This window comes from Poecilia reticulata, chromosome 15 (genome assembly GCF_904066995.2).
Source record: "Poecilia reticulata chromosome 15, P_reticulata-male-v2, whole genome shotgun sequence".
In the NCBI taxonomy this organism is placed as follows: Eukaryota; Metazoa; Chordata; class Actinopteri; order Cyprinodontiformes; family Poeciliidae; genus Poecilia; species Poecilia reticulata.
In genome coordinates, this window is record NC_088844.1 from 21075521 (window position 1) to 21089076 (window position 13556).

Genomic DNA, 13556 nt, shown 5'->3' on the forward strand with positions numbered 1-13556 from the left:
TCTGTTCTACCCAGAATTCCAAACAATTAAACAAAAATTCACAAACACTCTAAACAAGTTATAATAGAATGATATAAATAAAAGTTTCAGCTGCATTTATTTCACAGAAAAAAAAGTAAGAGCACCAGTTATTGCGCCACCTGTGATTTTGTTAGCAACCATTTTCTATCGCATGACTTTTTCCCTCTGAATTAACAAGCACGAATAAAATAATGGATTGCTGAAATCGCTCCTCGTGTCCCCAGCAGACAGCAGCAATCTCTGCTCATCGCTATCTCAGTCCGACTGCCTCCAAACATTTTACAATACAACAGATTGCAGATGATATCAACAGTCCTCAGTGCAGGCCGGTGGCAGAGTGCTCCGAGCGTAAACCACATGGGCTGAAATACCCCGAGCACCAGAGTCTTTGGTTTGACTTCAGCCGGCCAAACTGTTGCTGTGCGTCATTCTCGACCCTTCTCTCTCTCTGTCCACATTTCCTGTCTGTCTTTGTCACTTTATGAGCAATCCATAAAAGCGCCACAGAAACCTTCAAATAAAAATTTTTTTTTGATCAAAACTAGTAGTTAATTTATTGGAATTTATCACATTTTAATCAGAAACCATATATCGACAATTCAAAAAAATTTTTTTTGCTAAATTGTTGAATAAACCGACATATGAGCTCAACAATAATTAAGTTTACTGTTTTTTATTTGATATATGGATTACTCAGCCATAGAATTAGTGCAAAGTGTGATTATACACATTCAGTTTTCAAGTGTTTTAGGAACCTCATGTAGCTTTAAACACATTTCTTTAGCACTGAGGACGGTGGACCCTGATATTAGCATTGCGGACGTCTCCACTGCTGCAGCATGTTTAGCATTGAGATTGCATTTACACTTGAATAGCTGCGGTGACAGGCCAAATCCTTTTGGCACAACTTGCTTACAACAACAGTCTTTTCCAACAATCCATCAGATCATATTTTGAAGCAAAAAATCTGTTCCCTGTGGGCCACGAGAGTCCAGGGAAACTAAATACAAATCCATGCCACACTTTTCAGATTTCTACAGTTCGAATAAATAGAAACACCTGTTGTTGTCCTCCACTGCACAGTTTTGTGCTGGTTTATAACATAAAATCTGAATAAAATATTCTGATGTTAGTGTCTGTAAGTGTGGCTGTGAGCTGAAACACGTTTGCAAGCAGCTATAGATTTTTGCACAGACAGGCTACAACTGCTCATGCATTTCTTCACAACATGCTGACCGTTAAAATGCACCCCGTGTTCAGTTTAAAGAAAAGGGTTAATAGAGATCACCTCATTAATTAACAGCCTCCTTCTACCGAGAAGAGATGCATCTCATCCCAAAAATAATCACGAACAGAGGTCGGCTGTGGGGGGGTTATTTGGCCCGAGCTTCACCTGTACCCTGTTGAGCTCGCTGAGCCTCCCCTGCTGGGTGATTGGTTTTGACTGGTCAGTGGGCTGTGCACCGCCTGCTTAGCCCAAACTCCCCAACTCTGGCAGAACCAGACGCACGTGAGCCAGTCACACCACAGCAGAGAGGAGTCAAGAAGACAAGGAGCAAAGTTGGCGGGAGGAAAAAAGAAAAACAGAAAAAAAAACAAGAAGACGTAAGACAGGCTAGTTGAGAGGGCTAGATGAGAAGCAATTTGGCAAAAAGGACAGGAAGGAGGAAGATAAGGTTGTGATTTGTGGAGAGGCATTGTACGTGTGTTGAGGAGGGGAGATAAGCATAGCCAAAGACTCTTCAGCAGGAGGAGAAGAAAGCCGGAGGCAGGCGAGCTGGCAGAAGGGAGCCCTGTTGCTCACGTGGCGCGACTCAACCGAATCCGACAGCCGTCCGCGCTTATTACAACAAATGGAACAATAGCGAATTAGGTGCGTTGCTGCAGCTACTCTCCCCTTAGTCCACATCGTATTAAGCCAGAGGAATTACCATCAGTTCGAATGTAAACCAAGTCATACAGATGAACTGAGAAATCAAATGTTTTAATGCCAGAAAATACTCTGAGCTCTGTGTGGGAGTAAAGGAGGGAAACGTGATTAAGTTAAGGTCAACGTTTCAGCAGGGTCCAAGTTTTACTGATTTAAACCTCCGGAGGTTTCAGGGCTTTTATAGTAGTTAGAACATAATTAGACACAAAACGGAATGTGGGTGGATGGATGGATGGATGGATGGATGGATGGATGGATGGATAAACAAATGAATGGATGAACATGGAATAAGATACAAAATAAAATCTTGAAACAAACATTTCTCCATTCTCTATTTCCTTGTCCCATACTTTTTCACGCCTGGAAAATTCCTGAATGAAACTTGTCTAAAAGCTGCCAGACTGTGTAGGACGCCTGTTTCAAACAGACTAAACAACATCAAACTTTTCTGCTGGACAGGAAGGCGACGCATAGGCTTCACTAAGCACCATCTGCGCTGACACAAGACGCAGAAGATGCTGACACACACGTTCAGATTCCCAACGTGTATGAGCACACATTCGCTGAAACACGTAAAGGAGAAGTAGATAGAGTGGAAAGCAAAGTCGTGTGGAAGGTGGACTTACGATGGCTCGCATGTTCTATTGAGACCTTTTTATCTGTTAGAACGAGAGAAAAAAGAAACAAAAACAGAACGTAAGGAAATGGGAACAAAAACATAAAAAGGATGAACTATTTATGCAAATGGAAAGATGCAGTAATTTAACGCTGTAGAAAACTAGAAATGAAGAAAACCTAATTTATGAGCAAAAAAAAAAAAAGTAATAATCAATGATTTAAAAATGACACTTGTATTTGTGTGCTACAAAGTAAGAGACATTATAGATCTAAGCAGACCGCTCTCTATCCCCCGCAGGGTAAATTATAACCTCCATCCCACAAAAAACAAATCCCAACATCTGTCCCTATGGGAGCAGTAACTTCCACCGTGAATCATAACTGAACAGTTGGAAGAATATCAAACCCATCTTTCAGGATTGTGTCACTTAGCAGATCTCAAATCAAATAACTTTCCCTCTGTAGCATCATCAAAGCACCAAATGGTTTCCTGGAGTTCGTCTTTCGTCCAATAGCAATTAGAATCTAGCAGGGATGTAATGAGCGCATCGGGTGGAGATGTCTCACGGCATTGTACATTTATGACGAGGGGGAAAAGCGGGACCGAGCGCCGGTGATTTGATCGTGTGAATTTCATCAGAGCAGCTCGTGACCCGCGGAATAATCATTTAAACATGCAGGGGGAAATCAAGATGTCACCTGCAGCCTGCCATGTTACACATTTACAGATCAGGAGAACAGCGGTTTGTGTGTTCCCTTTAAGTAAAAACCACCGCAGAGACCTTCTTCCTGATTCCCTCCTGAGAATGAGAACAGATCAGCTGTGAAGAAGCCTCTTTCTGTCAGGACTTGCTCGCTTGTCTGACAGATCTGAAGCAGAGAGCTGGGCGCCATCTCGCAATATGAATAATGCTCACAATTTTAGGGAACTTTCTCTGTTGGGTTGGATTTATTGTTTTGTCACTTTCTTGTGAGTTTGTCTATGAATTGAATGCATCCCTCTGCCTTTTTGGTTGTGCAACTGTGAGAGGAGAATGCGCTGTCGGTTGGATTCTTGCCAGCTCGTCACGGGCAGCACATTGGGTGTCAGAGTGAGTCTGACTCACTCTCATATGCTCTCCTCCGCGCTAATTTTTCGACTTGGCTGTGTCATGCTCACTTCCCACTCGATCCGCTCTCTTAGCCCATACTTGCACCGGCTTTCCTTTTCACTTCCCCCCTTTTTTTTTTTTTTTTCGTTGAGCGTTTTAGATCCGGAGCGGTTGCCTTCTCTTTTTATAAAGCTAAACATTTTCCTCATGAATCATCTGTCTGTCTTGCTTTCATCTCTCAAAACGTCGGCGCTTTAGTGGCCTAACACCCTTGGAAAACTGCTTTTTACAAAAAGACAGCTTTGAAATGCGCTTTGCTTTACAAAACGCTGAACTAAGAGCAAAGAAATCACTGCAGGCGAGATTTTTATAGTCATCTTATGAACGGCCACCTGAAGCACCAAACATGCTCTCAGGGAATGGACACCTATGGCTCCGACTGAAATAGTCTTTTTAGTACAGCGGGTAAAAAAAAAAGTACTGATCACACCACACCTTTTCTAGGAAGATATATATCTCTGAAGGTGCATTTGTCTTGAAAATCTGACCAGACGTCGGTAGCAACGATAAATATTCTCAGTAACGAATGAGATAAACAATAATATTGTTGTGTTAAGACCATTTCTAAATAATGTGTTGCATAAAAATGCAAATTTGGTTTGTCTAAGACTGAGTTTTATAAAGAAATATTTACACTAGAACTAGAAGATATTTTGTATTTTAAATATCCAAAATAAAACACAAAACAAGTGAAATATAAACAACAGAAACCGTAAATAAAATGGATCATGACGTCTCTTTATACAAAATTACCCTTTAAAAAAACAGTAATCACCAGGATGGAAATTATCAGGCTAATTTTAATTCCTCATGTGATTAATTAATTAATTGTGTATTGTGACAGGTTTATATATACCCACAAATTAAATTCTGTGTAAGACAACTAGAAATGACACCAGCTGAAATCTGTCAGGAATTAGGAAGCAATTTTGCTCCTTATTGTAAATCAGTATCAGACGTTCAGTCCCAATCTACTGCCTATAAAAAGGTTTCCCATTACCAAAGTGTCACTAAAGGAACGTCTCATGATGGGCAAAACCAGTGAGCTCCCAGAAGACCCTACAGCCTTATTACTGCCAAACACACTGATGGCATCACTGACAGAAGAAGACCAGGAGCCTCCTGCTAGATTTCAGACAAAGGAGTGAAAAGGAGAATCACTTATAGGGAGCTTCAGAAACACCTGGAATTAGCAGGTACCTTTAATTTAAAGAAAACAAGCCACAAGTTACGCACTCAACCTCCATTGCCTTCTCACCGTGCAAGACTCCACTGCTGAAGGAAAATCTGCTGCAATTTCTCAGTTCCAACAGTCTGGTTTGATGAGACCAATATTACATTCTCTGAATGCAATAACAAGCATTCAAAAAATGTGTGGTGATCTACCAGGATGATAAAAGTGAAACCAAGGCACATTGATCCCTGACACAAGTCAAAGAAACTGTCATCTGGTTTCAAAGAAAGAAACTAAAGCTGACTAAATGTTCCACCTAAACACTTGACCCGAATCCTGGAGAAAATCTGTTGGATGAGTATTTTTGTGGAAGAATGGGTGAAGATCAAACCTGAGCAATGCAGGCAACTAGTTCCTTCATACAGAAGGCGACTGGAAGCTGTCTTTTAGAAGAGATGTTTTTTTTTTACAAAGCAGTAAATAAGGTTCAGTAACTGTCTTTTCATGTGTCAATTCATTTTATTACACAAAACTTAATTTATGGGCAGCTAGAGTCTGATTTATTTGTATGTGTTGACAGGATGGGTCGTTACTGAGATCTGGTTATGATTTCATGTCAATTGCACCTTCAGAATTATATTTCCTTAAAAGCAAGTTAAGGCAGATAGTCGCCCACACTGAGTAAGACTCTGCTGGAGGTTTCTTCCCGTTTATTCTTTGTACTGGTTTGAAAAATAAACCATAGTGTTTTATCACGGGGATCAATTTGTAATGTATGTTATTGATTTTAAATCTTTTTGTTTGATTGGACTGAATTGTGTATATATTTCTGCATATGAACTGGATCTGTTTGTCTTCTGAAGTGCATAGAGATGACCTTTGTTGCCAGCCCATATATAAATAAACTGAATTAAATATAAAATTGCTGATGTGTTCAAAATGTGTTGTACACGCCATCTATCACTATCTCAAGGCAGGTGAACTTCAGCTTTTGGCAAGTTCATCTTAAAAAAAAAAGTTTTACAAGAACTTAATTTCATGATGCTAGAAAGTTTGTTTTCAGCTGACAACATCATTTCTACCCCATTATTTCGAGATGATGAGATCTTAAGCTTGTTTTGTTGTGACAACGTTTTAATTATGTGATCATTTTGAGATGACAAACTCTGAGCGCTTGACGTAAGATGACACAGAAATGTTAAGAGGATGTTGAATTTTCCACAACCTCGTAAAACAAGGCTTCAGTTCGTTTAGACCGTGTGAAGGAGCAATATAACAGGAGGGCTAAAAAAGAACTTAAAAAGTTGCTATTTGGAAATTTTGGACTGACAGTAGGCATCTTCTTATTACACACAGAGACATTTGAGTAATCCCAGCTGTGCAAATCAAACTAACAAATAACTTAAGATTGTAAGGAAGTGTGAATTTTGACGGAACATAACAATAGAATCTCGTCTTACAGCGACTGCTCTTTCAAATAATGGATTTTTTTGCAGGAAGGTCAATAAACAAAGACTAAAATCAACCAAAAATTCAGATTGGTGCATCAGTACCAAAAACTTTCTACTTTGATCCACAATCATGCAAAAACCAAGAAAGTTCAAAAAGAAAAATAACTTACTTCTTGCACAAAGGCCCTCAGTGCAGTTTTTGCTCTCCATCATGCTTCCGCTACAGTGCTTCCCTCCATTTATTGGCGGCGGGGCTTGGCACTCGCGACTGCGCCAGTGGGTGCACTCTGTCCCACAGGCGGACCACTTTGCCCACTCTGTCCAGCCTCCGTCCACTGGAAGGACAGAGATGTGAGTCATTTTACAGCCCAGTATTTCCATTAGTCCAGGTAGAGGAGGATTGGACATGACGTTCTCCTGGCATCTAATGTAATGGCTGGAAGTGTCTGAGTTTGCTGAGTTGGACTCTACCCAGATTCTTACACATTTATTCAGACTTTCAGATCATTTTAAACAGGCAAATATAAAAAAGAGTGATTTGGTTTCACTATTTTAATAATGTTTGTGGATTAGAGTATTCTAAACATTAAAAGCTCTAAAACTTTGCACTAAAAGGCTCAAAACATTGTAAATGTGCATGCGCCATATCCTATACTTATATGTATAGGAGTTGTTTATACTATCAACTTGAGATAACAAAAACCTGAACTTTTTTGCCAACATAAGTTTCAATACCCACTATATGAAGATATCACAATTCTGAACTTGTTTTGTAATGACAGAAAATTCATTATCTTGTTTTGTAAGAATAACATTTTTCTTGTTTCAGTGTTTTCAGATATCAAGATCACAAGCATGTTTTTGTCATGATAGCAGTTTGACATTATTATTATTATTATTATTTCTTTTTACTTGAACAGTTACATTGTGTCAGTTATATCATTAGGTTAAAAGCAGGATTTAATGTTAATTAAATGGTATTTACAATATATTTCATTATCTTATTATGTAGATAAATACAATATTGCAGGCTTGTTTTCTCATCATAATATTTTTGATGTTATTATCCTAAGATTTTTAGTTATGATTACAGACTGAGTGGCTCATTGTCATGAATTGAGCCACTCGATTTTAATTCATATTTTATTAGCTTATTTAACTGAGTCAAAATTTCTTGATTGCTTGTTTTGTTGCTCTGTTTTTAATTTGGCTTGTTTTATCAATACAGGTCTCTCTTGTAAATTATATTTCAAAGATTTAAAAAATAGAAAACTAAACATATACTTTTAGATAATTATACAATCAGGTGACAAAACGTTCAATAGATTAAAATGTATGTTTCTTCTCATTTTTAGCAGTTTTTCATGTGAACGTTGCTTCTTCTCCACAAAACATTCCACATTTTAACTCCTTGCACAGCAGCACAAAAAACTTTTCCAGAAGTTTTAAAATTATTAACACTCTTACATGATAATTTCCTTCCTTTACAGAAAATAATGTTTTAAATATTATCTGCATTATCTTTTACCTCTCAACACAATTTGAGCTGTTTAGAATTTCACAGAATCAGCAAACTTCCATATGTCAAGCTGCAAAAATAACGAATACGTTTGGTCTCTATGCCACACATTTTAAATGAATTCAGCTTTTTCATAGAACAGAAACTGCACAGAAAACAGAATACAGAGATGAGTCTAGAAGCCCCAGTTTTTCCCATCTTTAAACTAAGCTGACTCAATGCTTTTAAACAGTGTGTAGGAACCATAGTCTAAAGGAGCTTTCACATACAGCAAAGTAAAGATGGTCTTAATGGTGAATGACTGTATTCCTTCTTCTAGCAGTTACAGTTTTGAGTAAGAAGCCTTTTCAGGCTTTAGCACATAAAGGTTTCTTCTTTACCTGGGCACAGTGTGGTGCAAGTTACTCTCTGCACCGGCGGGCCCTCACAGAAGATTCCTCCGTTCAGAGGGGCCGGATTGGTGCAGCTGCGTGTACGACGTTGCCAGCCACGCCCACACCGAGCGTTACACTCTGACCATTCAGTCCAAGAAGACCAACCTCCGCTTACTGACACAGAGACACACAAACAGCAAAACCTCTCAGTTTTCCTGCTTTATGTTTAGAAGGAAGAAGCCTATTACTCCAAAAGCAACATTAAAAAAAGGTAGATTATAGTTTACAGGTGCACTCAGGGACAAAGATCTTCATTTTTGAAGACATGTCTTGTGATCTAATGATAAAGTGTTTGGTCATAAAAATCAGTAGCTGCCTTTTCCATTTACCATATAATTGTGTAATTTGATATTTTGAAAATATATTGGCATAGTGGAAACATGCCAATTTTGGAAAAACTCCCATTTTTCAATTGAAAGTTTCGGAGACAGGATGAGGTGGTTTTATGGCTGCATCAAAAGTGGTTTAGGTAACACTTTATTTGAAGGGGGGTGAATAAAACTGTCATGACACTTTCATAAACATGACATAACACCTGTCATGAACATGAATAAGCCTTCATGAATATTTATGACTGTTGTCATAAAGCGTCATTCGGTAAATTATGACACTTTTAATACAAAGCTGACATTATTCAAAATGTCTTTGTTATGACAACTTGACATTTACCAAGAAATCATTACTGTTTAAACTTTACCTTTAATAACATAAAATTACCTAATTTTTAAAGTGCAATCAGTAATACTTTTATAAAAAAATTATATCAGTAATAAAATAAAATGCTACCGTGGTTTATTTTGCAAAACTGGAATGGAAACACTTTTTTTTTTGCAACACAGGGATCACATGATCAATAACTGGATGTTGCCACTGGTGCAAGCAGAAGACAACAAGAAATAGTCGGAGGATCACCTCATGTTTTTTAATGGCTTTTCGCTTTAATAAACTTATTCCTATGTGATTTTAATTGTGTTTCTTATTTAAGAAACAGCGCAATTGTAAAATTATGTTTTTCAACAGTAGTGCAACATCATATGTAAGGGAAATGCAGCTACTGTTATATTTGGGGAAAATTGTGGGAAGCTTGAAAGCCCCAAAATACCATTCCAACTGTAATGTGTGGAGGTTGCAGCATCATGTTTTGCAGCAGGAGGGACTGGTGCATTACACCAACTAGGTAGTGGCATGAGGGAAGAGGTAACTGGTCCTTCAGAGCAGACAGTGACACTAATAATCCCACCAAGTTAGTTACAAAGTTACTTAAGAATGACAAAGTCAATATTTTGTCAAGTGACCATCAGAAAGCGCTGAACCCAGTCTGTTAAAAACATAATGAGCGCGAGGCGGCTAATAAACCTGACTCAGTTAAAACATTTCTACGGGGAGGAATGGGCCAAAATCACAGCCAACTATTGTGAGAAGTTTATGGAAGGAAAGTCAAAACGTTTGAGTTAAATCATACTGTTTAAAAGGCGATTCCACTAAGTTAAATAACTGTGTATAACACTTTTCAGTTATTGGTCTGGTTTGATGTCACACAGAGTGAAAAAGACGCTATTTTTGATACTATGTACCTAAACATCTGATTTCAACTGTACATAAACTGTACATAGATAAAATTAGACAAAAGTGTTTCATGTTACTGCTAAATCAAGGAACACAGGAATGATTATGGTGACACAATTACCTCAAATGCTCCTCGACTCCACGAATCAAAGTTGTTGACAAACAATCAAAGATGAGTGAGATGAGGTTTGAGGAATGAAAAAGACAAACATGTGGTGCAGCTTAAGTTACCATAAACAATGAGAGTGGCTGTGCTGCTCCGCCGTCTGGCCACCACATTTCTCGCCACGCACGTGTAGTTTGCCGTGTCTGAGAGTCTGGCCTGTTTGATGATCAGGTCGTGATCAATAGTGATCAGGAAATTGGAGTCCTGTGACGGATCAATGACATCCTCGTTCTTCAGCCAGTCCACCTTTAAATGATGCACGGGAAGAAGAAAATCACTTGCTGATGTCATTTACCAACAGTTATTAACAGAGACAGAAATGATCAATGTAATTTCTTTAATGCTTTTAGCTGAAAGTCCCTAAAATCAACTGCACAAATCAGCAGGTGTTTATGCAGGAACATGACTCAGCACGCCATCCACAGAGCCACTCAGTAAACACGATAAACCTGCAGGGTATTAAGACTCCACAAAACACGGTGATGATCAAACACTTCTGAAACTTTATCATTCTGTCTGTGGATAGAAAGTCTGTTGGTTTGTGTTGATTCTCAAACTCCAGCTTTAAGCCCCTCTCTGATCAAATAGCTGCTTTCCATACACAGGTGCAAGTCAATTAAGTTGACTTGCAATTGATTTTATTTGATGAACTTAATTGAAAATTTTGAACTCTAATGTTTACATTTGTACAGTTTTTTTAAATTATTTCTTGGTTCGGCTGACAGTGAAAAGTCAAACTCAGTTTCTTAGCGAATTACAGAAAACCAATAAAATATGATTTTAAATGAAGAAATGTCAACCTACTGAAAAGTATGTCCACATACGGTATATTATATGTGCTTAATATTTGGTTGAGCCTCGTTTTGCATGAATTACTGCGTCAATGTGGCGTAGCATGGACATGATGAGCCTGTAGTTCTGCTGAGGAGTTAAAGAAGCCGGTGTTTCTTTGAAAGTAGCTTTCAGCTTGATTGTATTGTGAGGCCTGGTGTCTCATCTGCCTCTTGACAAAACTATGTGGGATATTCAGGATCCATGATTAAATTACAATAATATTAGCTAACATTAGGTAAAACATTAATTCCTTTATTAGCTTTTATCCAGCAATATGTGTACGTTTAATTGTCGGTAAGAAGTTTGTTGGCTCTCTACTTTAGTTTTAATTTTCTATTCTGTTTTGTCTCCTATATATAATAAAATTATATCAAAATTTTCTCTCAAGTCACACTGCAGTGCCAAGTCATTGGTATGAAAGTCCAAGTCAAGTCCAAAGCGTTTTATGACTTCTTAACTCAAATCCATAACTCTGCTTTTTGATGATATTCCAATTTATTGAGATGAGCAGAAATTATTTGTCTCCTCAGGTGTTTCATATCACATATGAACATTTGTTATATTACTTTAGCCCAAGAACATAAAGTCTATCTGATATGTTGCTGAAGAAACAGTATGTGTTAACGTATATACCAATAAAAGAGCTCTTTTATTGCCACAATGACAGATGGCTGCAAAAGAAGGTGTAAATATTTCACCAAGAGACGAACAACAGTTAAGTGAACATGTTAAGGTAACGTTGATGAGGAGAGAAACGTGTACCTCCGCAGCGGGCATGCCCTCCGGGGGCCGACACTGCAGCAGCACCTCCTGCTCCAGCCGCACTTCCCTCCCGAGGGGCTCCTGCTCGAAGTTCTTCCTCAGGTCTACAGGGGGCGACACACATACTGTGACTGACACGCAGGCTTTCTTGGTGGCTCTGTCTGCCACACAAACTCTCTTGCATGCTATGCAAAACCTCTTCACCGAATCGCATTTTTCACTCCACAACCTCATAAACATGCAACATGTCAATCAAAGCGCAGCATATATTTCCATGGGGGGACGGCGGCGGGATGCTGCAGCCAATTTATTTGCATTTATGCTTAAGCTGACACATACAACAAGCAGAAAATCAGGAACGTCTCATTTCTTTCTCTGTGTTTTACACAAGGACCGACAGCCTTGATACTGACAGGCAATGCGAACGTAGGCGCGGTTGCTCTTGGTGGTGCCGGCCGAGCTCCAGGCCACACACTGGCACCAGTAGTCCTCCAGGCCGAACAGCTCCTCCACTTGGGTCCGCGACACGGAGATGTCCACTTCCCTCACCACCAGACCTGCACAGAGAGGGCAGAGGGAGGGAAACCGCTGAAGCAAATATTACACAGTGCATGTAAATTATGCAGTGGCTGAATGCCAGAAGCAGTTAACGCGCACATTAAATCCTAAAGGACCTAATGGGTTATATAGCTGAAAATGATGTTGGTAATTAAGTTTGATGTTTATCTCTGTATAATACAAGGTGACATTACTGTGTGTGTGTGTGTGTTGCTGTGTTTACAGTTCTCCGCGTTGTGCTTACCTGTGAGCTGGTCCAGGCTCTCCCTGGTGACGTGGTCGTTCTGATTGACCCACTCGCCGTTACATTTGAAGTAGATCTGGGTGGCCGGCGACGCCCGGCAGCGCAGCTGGACCGGACGGTTCTTCACAATGAAGGCGTCTTCGGGTTCCAGCAGGAACTCCGGGAGGGGCTCCGCTGGAGCTGACGGGAAGGAGTCGGGCAGAACCTCGGCTTCGCTGTAGTCGCTGCTCTCTGAGAAAAAAACCCCAAAACAAAACAAAAAAACACATGCCAGATGTCATTCAGTGTCAACATGCTGCTCCTGGGTTATAAGAAATACAGGATTTTTTTTTTAAAACTCTGCAAATCCAGAGGCAGTAAATGTGCAGCAGCTTATCTGGTGAATCTCAATCCAACTACAGGGTGTTAGGTGTATTTTGGGAAGCCATTTAAGGTGTTGACAGTGTGCACCATAAGTGGTGACATTTTTGCTTCCACATATCGACACCAATCTGTTCAAGGGAGGCCTCCTGCTTTGGTCTCCCTGGAAGAGTCCGCACTTCTCGGCTGAAGAGCAGAGCCGCTGACCTTTCACATATAGGTCCCGTTGATCTCACATTATCCCCTGACATTTCCGAGGTGACACATCACTCCAGGCAGCGCTGCCAAGACTCTTCTGGCGGCAAGGACAGAGATTTTCTGACCTCTTCAGCCAGACTTTTTCACCCTAATAAAGATGGGTAGATCGCACTTATTGATGTCTACTGGGGTTCATCATAGGAGAGGTTAACGCACAGTTCCGCTCACAAATTTAAAGGAAGGACAAGTCTCTGGAAGGGACATTTCTAAGGGACATTTAGACAAATTAGAGCTGCAGCTAACAGTTATTGGCGCATTTGCAGATTTTTCATTTTATGAAATATTAGACCAGATAAAGCTGAAACTTGAGTTCTGGGTGGAACATATTTACAAATACGGTTTTTCATCTTACATGGAAAGTGTAAATGATTTTTTTTTTTTTTTACAGTTTTGACCTTACTACTCTTAGTGTGTTGTTCTCTCATCAAATGGTATGTTTTAGAGTCTACGGCCTTTTATACTCCAGTCAATGATTATTCAATTACTTAATTAGTTGCCGATTATTTCAAT

The 13556-nt window shown here is 39.4% G+C and overlaps 1 protein-coding gene across 3 annotated transcripts in view; it reads right to left on the reverse strand.

Annotated features, from left to right (window-relative positions):
- unc5b (unc-5 netrin receptor B) overlaps positions 1 to 13556 on the reverse strand; it is a 75502-nt gene that overhangs the window by 12882 nt on the left and 49064 nt on the right. Inside the window, exons 2-8 of one of the 3 annotated variants that reach the window (XM_081616271.1) lie at positions 12429 to 12659; positions 12040 to 12183; positions 11627 to 11730; positions 10096 to 10276; positions 8245 to 8412; positions 6516 to 6680; positions 2578 to 2610 (exon numbers count right to left, since the gene is read on the reverse strand). In XM_081616271.1, the coding sequence (XP_081472397.1) occupies positions 2578 to 2610; positions 6516 to 6680; positions 8245 to 8412; positions 10096 to 10276; positions 11627 to 11730; positions 12040 to 12183; positions 12429 to 12659 (1026 nt within the window). The remainder of the gene's footprint in view (positions 1 to 2577; positions 2611 to 6515; positions 6681 to 8244; positions 8413 to 10095; positions 10277 to 11626; positions 11731 to 12039; positions 12184 to 12428; positions 12660 to 13556) is intronic. The other 2 variants (XM_081616273.1, XM_081616272.1) reach the window with 2 other exon arrangements.